The following is a 13849-nucleotide window of genomic DNA, read 5'->3' as shown; positions in this document are numbered from 1 at the left end:
ACTATGCAGACTCTTGCAGGCGACTACTTACGGTTCGACAATAAGACATAACGAAAACCTTACATGTTTATCAAACCCGCAGATGAACAGAGCCTGTGCATGTCACTCTGGTTCCATCCAAATTCTGAACAAAAGCGCCAAGCAGTTGAAGGGAGTTTCGGTTTGTCACGTTTGTCCCCAGCAGTCTTTAAATACATAAGATTTTTTTGCAACTTTGTTGCAAGATTTTGCTGCTGACTACGCAGAAACTCACTCTCTCACTAGGTTTTAAGATTCTTACACCAACTGGTCCCTTTTTTTCGTCTACGTGACGTGGTGCTACACAGTCCAGGATGTCTCAAAGAGCGCCGAGGCTGATGTCTACGGACAATGGGACAGTACGAACTTCCCTCACCGATTTGATTTATACCGACAGGGCGTGTACTACACGACTAGGACTTTCAACATAGAGGGTGACAATTATTGAAGTATATGAAAAAAAAAAGTAAATTAGTTACAAACTACGGCATGCACACGCTTTATTCAACATGTAAACGTCATTGCAGATATTCGGATTTAGGTTATGACATGTTCGATATGCCTGCCGTCACTGATGATGATACGGCGCAGGCGGATAGCGAAATTCTGCTTGACCCGCTAAAGTGTCGAAACATCGATGCTGTTGATGACCTCCTGAATGGGTGTTCCCAGCTCGGCAATTGTTTTGGGGTTCTGCACAACATGTCTTTAATACAGCTCCACAAAAGCGAGTCGCATGTGTTCAGATCCGGAGAATATAGTGCCCAATCGAGGCCTATGCCAGTAGTTTCTGGGTACCCCAGAGCCAGAATGCGGTCCCCAAAGTGCTCCTCCAGGACATCAAACACTCTCCTGCTTCGATGGGGTCGACCTCAGTCTTGCATGAATCACATCTTGTCGAAATCGGGGTCACTTTGGGTACTGGGGACGAAATCATCTTCCAGTACCTACACGTACCGTTCGGTGGTCACCGTGTCATGAAGGTACATCGCACCGATTATTCCGTGACATGCACAACACACAGCAAACCAGTTGGGAGCGAAAAGACTTCTCGATCGCGAAATCCGGATTCTCAGTCCCCAAAAACGCCAATTTGCTTATTGACAAACCCGTCCAAATGAAAGTGGGCTTGCCGCGCGTGATTAGCCGAGCGGTCTAGGGCGCTGCAGTCATGGACTGTGCGGCTGGTCCCGGCGGAGGTTCGAGTCCTTAGGATAATTTAGGTTAAGTAGTGTGTACGTTTACGGACTGATGACCTTAGCAGTTAAGTCCCACAAGATTTCACACACATTTCTATTTTGAAAGTTGGCTTCGTTGCTTAAACAAACCATACAGCGTATATTAATTCCCATCACGCCCCGTGGCCAACCGTGCAATTTGCACATCGTAACATGAACCGTTCAGAAGTTATGACGATTACATTTCGTATAGTTCAATAAATGTCACCCTGTACAGGATGCCACAACTGTCAGCCGTTTTCGAGAAAATTGTGTTTGGAAATTTTAGGCGTTCTCATATAATTTGTATGGTTTCTAATAATCGGGGGTTCCGCAGCGTAGCGATTAAGCTTTTACTTTTATAACGCGAGGTCAGCTGATTAAATCTCGCTGCCAGTTTGCGACGTAAGCTAGAAGCTACGAAATTCAAGGATGATCGAGAACCGTTTATGGACGTAAAGACACAGCAGGGTTTTTTTTTCCAACAGACGCACTGAAAAAACGAGGCATATGCAAAAATGCGGTGTTCGCTATAAACGCTGTATGTTATAATACCTTTTGTTTCCCATGTTTCTATGATCAGCATCATCCTGATTCGTGCAGTGCTTCATAGGCTACGCGTGGCATAAATGTTGATATACTAATATAAATAAAGTAACTACAGAGATTAATTTGAAAGTTCTTGTGTGTCCTTTTTTACTTCCAACCTCCCGACGAAACTTTTTTCCTCCTTATCCCAGGCCAAAGTTTACGATAATAATAAAAGAATCATTAAATACTGATAATCTGCAGAGTCGTAATAAATCTGTTGTTAGAAGCACTTGGGAATAAAAAAAGGACGTGCCTGCAGGTAGATTCGATACAAAGACTTCACACTTTTGAAACTGAGCAGTTACTCGCTCACCTGCGGACTCCTTGAATACGTTCTAGGCAACCATACAAAGCAAACAAATACGACTAAAATTTTCAAACTCCATTTTCTCGATAACTGTTGCAAGTTGTATCTTTCTGTTTACTTATGCTGAAGTCATATTCGTGCCCTACAGGCCCTGACAGTATGAATCAAACCGGTGAGGGGAAGTTCCTACGGTCCACTTGTGAGCCAGCGACGCACTTAGAAGAAGTAACAGTTTCCGCCCTGATAAGCTCGCAACAAAAAATTATCTTAAAACTTTTAACGAACAGTCGCGACATGCTTTATATTTTTTTTCTCATTTCCACGAGGAGTGCAGCCCTTCTTTCGTAGTGAGAGTGATTCAGTTTCCCGTAACTGAACATAGCTCCGGGAGGAACATATTTACATTTTACGTTTTGAACTCTGTCCACAGACCCTGTAGGCCCCTGTGGTCAGCACACCGCTCTCACGGCCGTTGCCAGTCTTCGTGACACGGAGCCGTTAACGCTCGGCCAGACAGCTCCTCAGCTGGCATCACGAGAATATGTGCACCTCGTTCCAGTCCTCACACGATGGAAGAATCCCTGGCAGTACCGAAAGTATAAGTTGGGCCCTTCGCAAGACAGTCAACCACGTTGACCACTATCAGCCACGGAAATGGGCTTATGCGCAACGGCGATGCTTATTATTAATGCCACATGCGAAGAGACACTTTCTCCTAGTTGATTCTAGTGACTGCTCTGACAATTTGACTGAAAATGCGCCTCTGAACCGTACATTATGTGAATAAAATGAGTCCAGACAACACCAAAATCGGATAGAAACCAAACGCAGAAACGTCATCTGGCGATAATTCAGAACTTCTTAAGCACACCATTTAATTACCTTGAGTTGCGTTCACTCCAAAATAAAATTCCTGTTAACATGACTGGAACTGACAGGAAACTTCGTAAAATAGTTTCTCCTGAAATTATTTTACATTGTGCCACAATTAGGTCTCTTCAAGTCTCTTCGTGAAATATTTTTACGATGCGTTCTATTTTGAGAAAACCTGGCAAACGACCGGAAATCACTAACACGTTTTACTACGAGTAGTATTCGCTAAGGTCCAAGAGGTGTAGATATCTGAAATAGCTGCGCGTAGCATGTCGGCAGCTCGATAGCGCACATCAGTTGAGAAGGTGCGCGCAGCGCTACTGTGCGAAGTATTTTCAGAATAGTGTAAGTGTACGAGTAACACGACAGAGTCCTTGCACACTCCTTACGGAGAGTGATGCAGTGCCTCGTGAAATTAATACTCGGCACTGGATAGATCGTGAAGCGCTGTTGCACAGTCACCGGAGTTACAAGACCTTCTTCCACTGATTATCGTACACTTTGTTGACTATACACCGAAGTATAAACTAGTTAGGAATTACTAGTACGCGTTTTAAATGCTCGAGCTTCTATTAAAGTTGAATGTAGACACTATTTTTATTAGTAACATATTGTCCTCCTACATCGACATGGCGATAGCATTTTTGAACAAGTTGTAATAAAGTAGTAGAGTAATAAAGTAGTAGAGTAATAAAGTAAAAGTAATAAAATACAGCGGGTACGCTCTATTAAAATACTATAGCATAGGAAGTTTCCATTCCTGAGTGTTTCAAGTGTTACTTCTGAATCACTGAAAATATAGCTCAGCCTGACACGACAGATTCCTTCAGTACAGTCCTCTGTAAAATATGCCCGTTCCCACATGAAATGCCGTGAAGAGACGCTCGAGGAGAAAGGTGGTACATGCATAACATTGAGTGTCGCGTCGACATACAGGTAGAGTCAGATACTTACGGCGGACCAAACGCGCCTGGGAAACGATGGGCCCAAAGGCGCAGCTTACCGAAGGAAATAGACGTGTGTGAGTTCCTAAGGGATCAAACTGCTGCGATCATCGGTCCCTAGACTTACACCCTACTGAAACTAACTTATGCTAAGAACAAGACACACACCCACGCCCGAGGGAGGACTTGGACCTCCGGCGGGAGGGGCCGCGCAATCCGTGACATGGCGCCCAAAACCACTCGGCTTACCGAAGGAACTGTGAGAGACAAGCATGAAGTAATGCAGGGCACCAAGGTTAACCCACGGCTCGATAGCTGCAAGAGGATCAACTGCTATGCTACACAATAAAGAGTCCAGAAACGTCTCACGGTCTAAACGTCTCGGGTTCGATACTCAGTCATTTCTAGGATTTTTATGTGTCAGTTTTCACTTTTTCACCTCTGGTAATATCTTTTGACGTGAAAACTACTAGCTGCATCGTGGTTCGGAATTCACCTAAAACTGCAGATCCCACTGTGCCTAGCTGGGTAAGCTAGTTCAAAAAACACAGGAAGGCATCAGCATACAGCCACAGGACTACGCCAAGTACAGTGTTGGCGCATTCAAACCGATTTTCGGACTGATGACAGCTTTACAATTTTAGGGTTCCGTAACTCAATTGGTAAAACCATAACACTTGAATGATCGAGATAATTCTCATTTATTGTTCTGTCTGAGTTGAACATTTTTCATTACATTACATGTTTCGATTACTCTGGAGCATCTTCAGATGCAAGCAGTTGCGTCAGCAACCTGTCTTGTCTACTCAGAACCACGTATCAGAGTACTGTCAGACTTATACGATCGCTTTGTTGTCCCTCCGCCCGTCCGAGCGTCTGTCCGACCGACCGTCTGTCCAACTGTAAGGAAGCCTTTTTCTCAGGAGCGGGTGGATGTATCAAGTTAAAATCAATGTCACATACTAAGGTCCACTAGTTATATAAAAATTTAGGCTTGTAAGTCACTGCAATTAAAATACATGTCCATTTACGACACATAGTTTTGATACCCGCAATCTTACTCATCAAAACCTATAGGGTTCTTAACGTTGACCTAAAATCACGAAATTCGAAAAGAAGCAAGGTTTCACAGCACAAGTAAAGGAAAAAATTCCGAAAATTGTTAAACTGTAATTATATCATATAAAAATACCATTGTTGTCATTATAACTTACACTGCAATCATTATCCGTCAAAAGCATAAGAGAAAAATATTACTGGATGCAAACAAAAAAATGTAAATCTTTCTCTCATTTTATTATAATGATCATTTCTCTCTGTGTAGGCGGGAGGGAACAACATATTTTCACACTCCGAGGAGAAAGTTGGTGACTGAAATTTCATGAGCAGATGCTACTGCAACGACAAACACCTTTGTTTTAAAGACTGGTACTCCAAATCGCCTATCATACCCGTGGCGTTTTCGCCCCTGCTTTGCGATAGTACAAAACTAACCGCCCTTACTTCAACTTTTTCGATGTCGTCCGTCAATCCTTACCTGATGCGGATCCCACACCGCACAGGAATATTCCAGAAGAGGACGGACAGGCGTAGTCTAGCAGTCTGTTTAGTAGACCTGTTGCATTTTCTATGTGTTCTGCCAATAAATCACGGGCCTTGATTTTCTTTGCCCGTAATATTATCTACAAACTGCAATCCATAAGTATTTAGTTGAATTTACGGCCTTCAGATTTGTGTGTTTGTCCCGTAACCGAAATTTAGCGCATTCCTCTCACGAGGGGACCTTCTGGGAGGTGCATCGAGTTATGAGCTCCCACTTTGTCTGCTTATAGTGTGGGTAGGCACCTATCACACCCTAAAGTTGTAGGTACCAATGCGATTTCGTTTTTGAAATATTGCCTGTTAAAGTTTCGGCAGATCTTTATATACAGAAAAGTTTCACTATTGTGCCAAGTGAGCGAGTAGCCGAGTGGCAAGCGAGCGAGACCTCCGCCCAGGCGACCCTGGTTCGAGACACATTTATGCTACTAAACGACAGCATCATCTGCAAACAATCGAAGAGGGCTGCTCAGATAGTCTCCTAAATCGTTTATGTAGATCAGGAACAGCAGAGGGTTTGTAACACTTTGTTGGGGAACGTCGGATATCACTTCTGCATCAGTCGATGATTAGGAAATCACGAATCCAGTCGCACAACTGAGTCGATACTCCGCAGGCACGCAATTTGGTTAAAAGTCGCTTGTGAAGAATGGTGTCAAAAAGCCTTCTGCAAATCTAAAGTTATGGAATCAGTAACCATACTAATAAATTTAAACCATTTCAAACTCAATTACATATAACATTTCAGTGATCTTTATAACTCCGTGTGTTTCACTTGCTTTCGTTTATGGGAACGCAGACATACTGAACGTAATGTCATCTACTAGTTGACACGTTTGAGGATGCGGTCGGTAGCGAACAGGGCCATTCGACTTCCATCGATACCGCTACTCAAGTCAGCAAACGATTGGCGCATGAAACATGAAGGTAGATTATTGTTTAACGTCTCGTCTACAAGAGGTCATTGGAGACTGAGCAGACCAGTGAAGGATGGGGTAGGAAATCGATTGTGCACTTTGAAAGGAGTTATCCCTGCATTTTCCTTAAGCGATGTAAGGAAATCACGAAAAACCTACATCTCACTGGTCGGTAGGGGATTTAAAGCGTTGTCCTCCCGAATGATAGCCCCACCACCTCGCTCGGCATTAGCGCTTGAAAGTGGCAGAGAAGGAGTGGTGTGGTACCTGTATGCGTGCGCTTGTGCGCCTTGAGGTGGGAGCTCTTGGTGTAGACTTTGTCGCAGCCGGCGACGTCGCAGCGGTGGACCTTGCGGCGGCGGAGGCTGTCGCCGTAGTCTCCGGAGGCGATGGAGGCGGCTGCGGCGGCGGCCGGCGTCTGCTGCAGCGCGGGCGGCGACCCGGAGGCGGCGCGCCCGTTGTGCTGCCGCGACGCCGCCGACGCGGGGGACGGCGACGGCGCCGACGAGGCGGCAATGCGCGGCGGCAGGTGGAACGCCAGCGACGACTCCTTCAGCCGCTGCGGCGCCGGGGGCGGAGGCGGGGGCGGCTGCTGCGGCCGCGGCAGCGCCGTCGTCGTCGCCGCCGACGCCACGGCGCCGTTCGCCACGCCCGCAGACTCGCTGCCGCGCGGAGGTGACGCATCTGGAACGCAAGCAGAGTCCCTGCTCAGACGTCTGTTCTGTTGTTGCCACTACACACCCATATTCTTTAACTAATCAAACTCTCACGTACAAGACGGCTTCAAACGTCTGATCATATTGCGAATGAGTTAATGCGTTACATATTTGACGTTACGTATGGAAGAAACATTAAGTTTAGAAAAGGTGCATGTTTAAAGTTTCTTGAAAATCGCAAAGTGCTCTCAGTATCAAACACTGGATACTAGTATAGTGTGGTTAATCTGCGCTCCGTTTTCAGGGACAGCTAGTTTCTCATGCGACTCACTGTTTATTACGTCGTATATCCTGAACTGTGTGTCGTAAAATGACATACTTTTGCAGGTGCAGTCAAAGAAGGTACATGTGGATACTATCTATAAAATGTCTTGCAAATAGAACTGGTGAAAAATACAGTGAGACCTCTCTAATCCGTCCTCTACGGGACTGCTAGTATGGTCGAAACGCAAAAAGGTCGGATTATCAGAGGAACGCTTCCGTTGACCCACAACATCACAATACAGTACAGTACAAATTTAATTTCACCTGGGAATACGGTCTAAAATATTGTTCCATGTTAAAATAGTAACAAAACGAACACATGCACACAGTAAGTAATCTTACACGAAAGTGTAACGTACAGTAGCGCACGTACTTTAAAACACCTCTGTATCGTACAGAAAACATTTCTAACTCCGTCCGAACAGGCCTCGAAACGCACGACGGTACCGACCGACCGACCGCCGTATCATCCTCAGACGATAGGCGTTACTAAATGCTGATTAGACGGGCATCTGGTCAGCACACCGCTCTCCCGGCCGTTGGCAGTTTTCGTGACCGTAGCCGCTACTTCTCAGTCAAACAGCTCCCCAATTGGCGTCACCAGTCAAGCAACTCCCCAATTGGCGTCACAAGGACTGAGTGCACCCCACTTGGCAACAGCGTTCGACAGTCGGACTGTCACCCTTCCTAGTACTAGCCAAGCCCGACAGCTCGTAATTTCCGCGATCTGACGGGAACTGGTGTTATCACTGCGCCAACGGCGCTGGCAAAATATGTTGTTACTGTGAGTGAAAGTTTAACATCTGTACATACGTTATTACAGTACTTCACTGACACGCAGCTGATTTGCGCTCAACTGTTTAAAACATGAGAAATCACATGGTAAAAAAAGGTTCTGGTATTAAGAAGGACAAAAAAATCTGTAATGTTCTTTTGTTTAGCAGACGATAATATTGATTTTGCCGCTATTTTCCGCCACTTCTTAACTTCCAGACTATTGGGGTGGACCTAGGGCTTTGTTCGATGTACTGAAGGGGTATGTCAAACGCATTTTTTGCATCTGCATGTGATACTCGAACCGCAGATTCATTGTCTTCGTTGCCGTCATCATCTTTCTCATTCTCATCAGTTGTTCGAGTTACAGCGTAAATGAGTTGGTCGTCAGTTAATTGTGCTTCTGTTGTGCAATGAGCATCAGCTGTACTGATCTACTCACTTACGTCACTTAGCTAAACGTCCGCTTTAAAGACAACGTCACCTGTTTACGTTTATTTGGTGCCAGAATTTAGTTTTACAAACTGTAATATGTAAGACTAACACTGAAACTACCTGGCAGATTAAAACTGTGTACTGGACCGAGACTCGAATTCGGGACCTTTGCCTTTCGCGGGCAAGTGCTCTACCAACTGAGCTACCCAAGCACGCCTCACGACGCGTCCTCACAATTTTACTTTCGCCAGTACCTCGTCTCCTACCTTCCAAACTTTACAGAAGTTCTCCTGCGAAACTTGCAGGACCAGCACTACTGGAGATGAACACTGTCACTAATTCATAAAAAAAAAAAAATGTGCGAACAATAACAAGTTAAGAACAAGTTATTTCACACAAAAAATGATAGAATTATCTCACCTAGCAACGGTCTAGCGTCTACTGATCCACATCTCAGACGATGAGCCATGGACAGCTCCTGCTGCCTCTGGATCACGGGTTCCCGGATTCGAGTCCCGGACGGGTTGGGGATTTTCTCTTCCAAGGGGACTGGGTGTTTGTGTTGTCCTCATCATTTCATCATCATCATATGTGAGAGTGACTAGATTGGATTGTGAAAAGAAAATGGACTGTGTAAAAATTGGGACTTTGTACGGGCGCTGATGACCGCGCAGTTGAGCGCCCCATAAACCAAACATCACCACCATCATCATCGACAGCTCCAATCCAGACTGTAACAGCGACCTGCGTAGGTAAACAAACACCGGAAACACGTAAGCGGACGCTGAGATAAGTGACGTACGTGAGTAGACCAGTACAGCTGATGCTCACTGCACAACAGAAGCAGATTAACTGACGACCAACTCATTTACGCTGTAACTCCAACAACTGATGAGAACGAGAAAGATGATTAATATGTTCAGTGTTCTTGATAAAATAACGTCTCCACTGTTTCATTTAATCCTGTTAATCTTGTAACTGAGTCACTGATGGGAAGGTTACCTCATGTCAAGTTAGTAACTGTGATATAATTTCTCAAATTTAAAATCATTCTTTAGCCCTGGGTAGCATGTTTGGTTACGATTCTACCGTTTTTTCTCTAATTTTTTTATGACTGGAGATCACAAACAGAAAGAAACACCAACTTTGGGAAAACTTCTAGCCTCTGTTTCATTCTGAGAAAAATTGTCCTGGCTATGGAATTTGTTTTAACATGTACGAAACTGACAACATTTTTCTGGGCAGTCATAATCCATTAGAATTTTAAGAAAAAATGAAGCATCAGAATTATAGCCATCAGTGGTTTATACAGACACATTACAGTGTGAATGAATGTTGTCACAGTGATAGTGTTAGAGGAGTATCGTGAATTGAAAGTACTGGTCAAAGTATAACTGTTGTGCTATTCAAGGCACTGGTGGGCTCCTCTTGCAAAGATATTGTAGTGTACGTTGTACACATAGGGTAGTAAGTGATGCTGTGCATTCCGGAGACACTGAAAGGAAAGGTCCACTGCTATGACGCTTGTTATGCGTAATAGTAAAACATTACGCAAAATATTGATGGAACATGCACAAATATAAACAACGAGACTACTGCTACAAACCACTCTTGCCTTGTTTTGCCACATAAAAGGGGTTAACTGCTCTTCGGCGACTTCACCGACCAGTAGCATTACTCTGAGACATTATTTTCTTCTGGGCTGCATCATACTTCGTTTCTTTCCACTTCCCCACATAAATATACCAAATACGACATAATATCATGTGTGATACTACTGATATTGGCCTAATAGACCGGAATGGAAATGGAAAGAACTGTAACAATGGCAAGATGTTTTCCATTTGATCAGACGCAGATGGATTGATCACCTCGACGTATAACTCGCCACAATAAATTATTTCATCAGCGGTAGCGAGAAGTACGTTACTCACAGCAGTACGCATTCGTGTAGCGACGTTGCACTCTCACGTAATGGATGCTGCACTCTGGTACCTCGCGGACATCTTCGCGCAACAGGCCTAATGATTTGTTACAAACGCCGTGAAATTTTCTGATGTTGGAAGTAAAATACGAGTGACAGTGTCGAGGGAGAAGGCAGTGGAATACGCATGCAACATTCCAAAATTTTGTAAGGTCTGTGGTTTGCAAAAAAGGGAAGGAACGATACAATCTCGAGATATCCGAGATTCAGCCATCGCCGCTAAAGTGGAAATGATTGGCCTCGAATAAACAATGAACTGACGACATAGAAAAACTACTATTGGGCATTATGTTAAGCGTGAACATTAAAAATGAATTAATTCTGCGAACAAATTCATGTCTGTTTTTCGACTGGATTTCAAAATTTAGCAGTGATACTTCTCTGACAGCAGCGCGTGTCGGAGAATATCGACACGTACGCTGTTGCTATCTCCCTCCCTCATTGTCGGTCAAAAAACGTGACTGCGCTATCTTCTGGCAAACGGTAAAGGTGCTTTTGGCAAGTAATACAAATGTAACTTACACGGATTGCTTGTCGACTGATAGTTTGTGCTACATCTTCTTAGTTGCGTGGCATGTCCTCATAGTTATTGCACAATAAATCGTTAACTACATCGTCTTTTTACATGCGTGACATGTCCTCGTAGTTACTGCACAATAAATAATTAACTACAGCCGCGCGGGATTAGCCGAGCGGTCTGGGGCGCTGCAGTCGTGGATTGTGCGGCTGGTCTCGGCGGAGGTTCGAGTCCTCCCCCGGGCATGGATGTGTGTGTTTGTCCTTAGGATAATTTAGGTTAAGTAGTGTGTAAGGTTAGGGACTGATGACCTCAGCACTTAAGTCCCATAAGATTTCACACACACATTAAGTACGTCGTCGCAAAGCCTGAATTCTAACTCAAAACAGCAAATTATGAAGCCCCTAAAGGTCCACTCATCCTGTCAACTATGTGGTCGATCAGCGAAACAATGGAACGGAATAGGGCTAAGCTTCATCATAGTTACTAGAGGCGCACCTCAGACGACCAGACAAACTTCAGAATGATCGTCATCTGCGAGAACACAGGTGTATCATTATCGTGTGGACGAGGCCACATGGATTATGGAGAAGAATGCGACGTGGTAGTGAAAGGCGAGCACGAACTATCGGTTGGCACTCTCCAGCAGCAACAGCAGCAGTTAACAACAAGAAGTCATTATCGGAGGGGCGGAGTACTTACAGTGTGGCTTCGGCGGCGAGCATGGCGAATTCTAAACCTGCAGGACTATCGATAGCGCAGGCGTTCCAAGCGCCACTGGGACGGGCTGAGATCGATAGCGTGGAGGCACACGTATAAATAATGGCCATGGGCACCGGGTGGAGGGGCTCTCTCTCTCTCTCTCTCTCTCTCTCTCTGTGTGTGTGTGTGTGTGTGTGTGTGTGTGTGTGTGTGTGTGTGTGTGTGTTGGCGCGCGCACTAACGAGAGAGAGAGAGAGAGCGGAGGTGTTCCTAGCACTGGCTCTGCCTCTGCAGACTCATGATTCATAAGTGCGACTAGCGGCAACCGTTTCAAGTTATGTACGGCGCTCCACATTTTGCGGCAAGTCGCGCGCCTGCTTCTTATCCGGCCGTGAAATTGTACCTGGCAACGCAAACTGCTATGAAATAGCTGAATATTTCTCCGACAACACTTTAGCCTCTGCAGCAAGTTGTACGCTACGCATCCTCCACCGGTATCTACATCTTTAATCTGACGTAATATATTCAGTGACATGGAAAGTTTGCTGCACTACTACATAAGCTGCGAATACAAATGTATGGCACTGAGAGTCGTTGTAGCGTCCTGAAAATTGTTAATTTTATCTTGTTACCCGTCATGAATGTCGTTGAAGGCGAGGTCAGTGGGCAACTGTTCAGTTCCAACAATGCTAGAAGATAGAAAGACGAAACCATGTCAAGAAAACTTGTCGCTCGACATTCGGAATGCACAAGCCGGTACGACAGGAGAGCGCTGTCCTGTGCAGTGTCATTTCACTGCGACTCAAGCACGAGTTCCATCACTGTATCACTATAAAGGAATGAAAAGAGGTGCGTATTAAGCAAACAGCACAAAAGGTTCGGTAAAACAAGTGCATTAAAATTATTACAAAACCAAGAACGATCTGAAAACTTCACCAGCTACTATCTAAATCAGAACTGGAAGTTCAAGTGTTACTTTCGGGAGTGGAGGACTCGGGTATCAATAATCTTATTTCACTCAATCATTGGGACAGTTACGCATAAGAGTCTATAAATTCAACCGTCCAAGATCTGCGCGATTCTGGCGATGAAATCAGCTATACGATGAGCTGAGCCCCTTGGGGGAAAGATGGAACAGTAAGTAAAGTGTCTCCCAGTTCATTTTACTTTCCTCTCCGAAGAAGGAAAAAGACGCACTGGATTTACTGCAAAAGAAGTTGTCTAAAAATGCAACATTCACTGTGGCACACGAAGTATATGCCGGACATGAGACCCTTGTAAATGTAGTGATCACTGATATTATTTTGCAATAGTTTCTCTGTTATATAGCATGCTACTGCCAATTTCTCCAGTTCCGCGAATTTTGCATAAGTAATGTGCTTGGAGTAGATTTAGAATTGTCCAGGTTTCCTTTTGGCTTTAGAACAGAATGAAGGAATCACGCGGCATCTGGAAGAAGACGACTCTTTTTGAACTAGGGTCGTCTGGGAAAGTCAGGTCCAATCTGTGTGTCGAAGCTTTCCGTAGAGAGAACGCTAAGAGCTTCCAAAATTGAGCTTGGTTACTGGCTCGCCAATACCGCCGTTGTGTTTAGGAGTCACCTTCATACATCGAATGCCACGCTGTTGTCTTGTTCAGTCCGAAGACTGGTTTGATGCAGCTCTCCACACTACTATATACGTGCAGGCCTCTTCACCTCTGCCTAACTACTGCAACCCACATCTACCTGAACCAGCTCACAGCACTCATTTTGGTTCATTGACGCCTCAGGATATATTCTGTCAAGTAATTCTTTCTTTCAGTCGTGTTATGATAAGTTTTTCTCTCCAATTACATTCAGCACCTCTTAATCAGTTATACGCTCCATTCGTCTAATTATCAGTAGCACCACATTTCAAAAGCCTCTACTCCCTTCTCAACACATTCCACTTACGCTACACAAAACTTTCAGAGAACATTTCCTCATATTTACATTTATTTTCGAATACGGT

At 44.6% G+C, this 13849-nt stretch overlaps 1 protein-coding gene across 1 annotated transcript in view; it reads right to left on the bottom strand.

Annotated features, from left to right (window-relative positions):
- Nucleotides 1-11881, bottom strand: part of LOC126419501 (Krueppel-like factor 8) — a 33699-nt gene extending 21818 nt beyond the window's left edge. Inside the window, exons 1-2 of the mRNA XM_050086692.1 lie at nucleotides 11859-11881; nucleotides 6734-6873 (exon numbers count right to left, since the gene is read on the bottom strand). Of these exons, the coding sequence (XP_049942649.1) occupies nucleotides 6734-6873; nucleotides 11859-11881 (163 nt within the window). The remainder of the gene's footprint in view (nucleotides 1-6733; nucleotides 6874-11858) is intronic.
- Nucleotides 11882-13849: the final 1968 nt, after the last annotated feature.

This window comes from Schistocerca serialis, chromosome 9 (genome assembly GCF_023864345.2).
Source record: "Schistocerca serialis cubense isolate TAMUIC-IGC-003099 chromosome 9, iqSchSeri2.2, whole genome shotgun sequence".
In the NCBI taxonomy this organism is placed as follows: domain Eukaryota; kingdom Metazoa; phylum Arthropoda; class Insecta; order Orthoptera; family Acrididae; genus Schistocerca; species Schistocerca serialis.
Note: the sequence above shows the minus strand (reverse complement) of the source record. Positions and strands in the feature narration are given on the sequence as shown.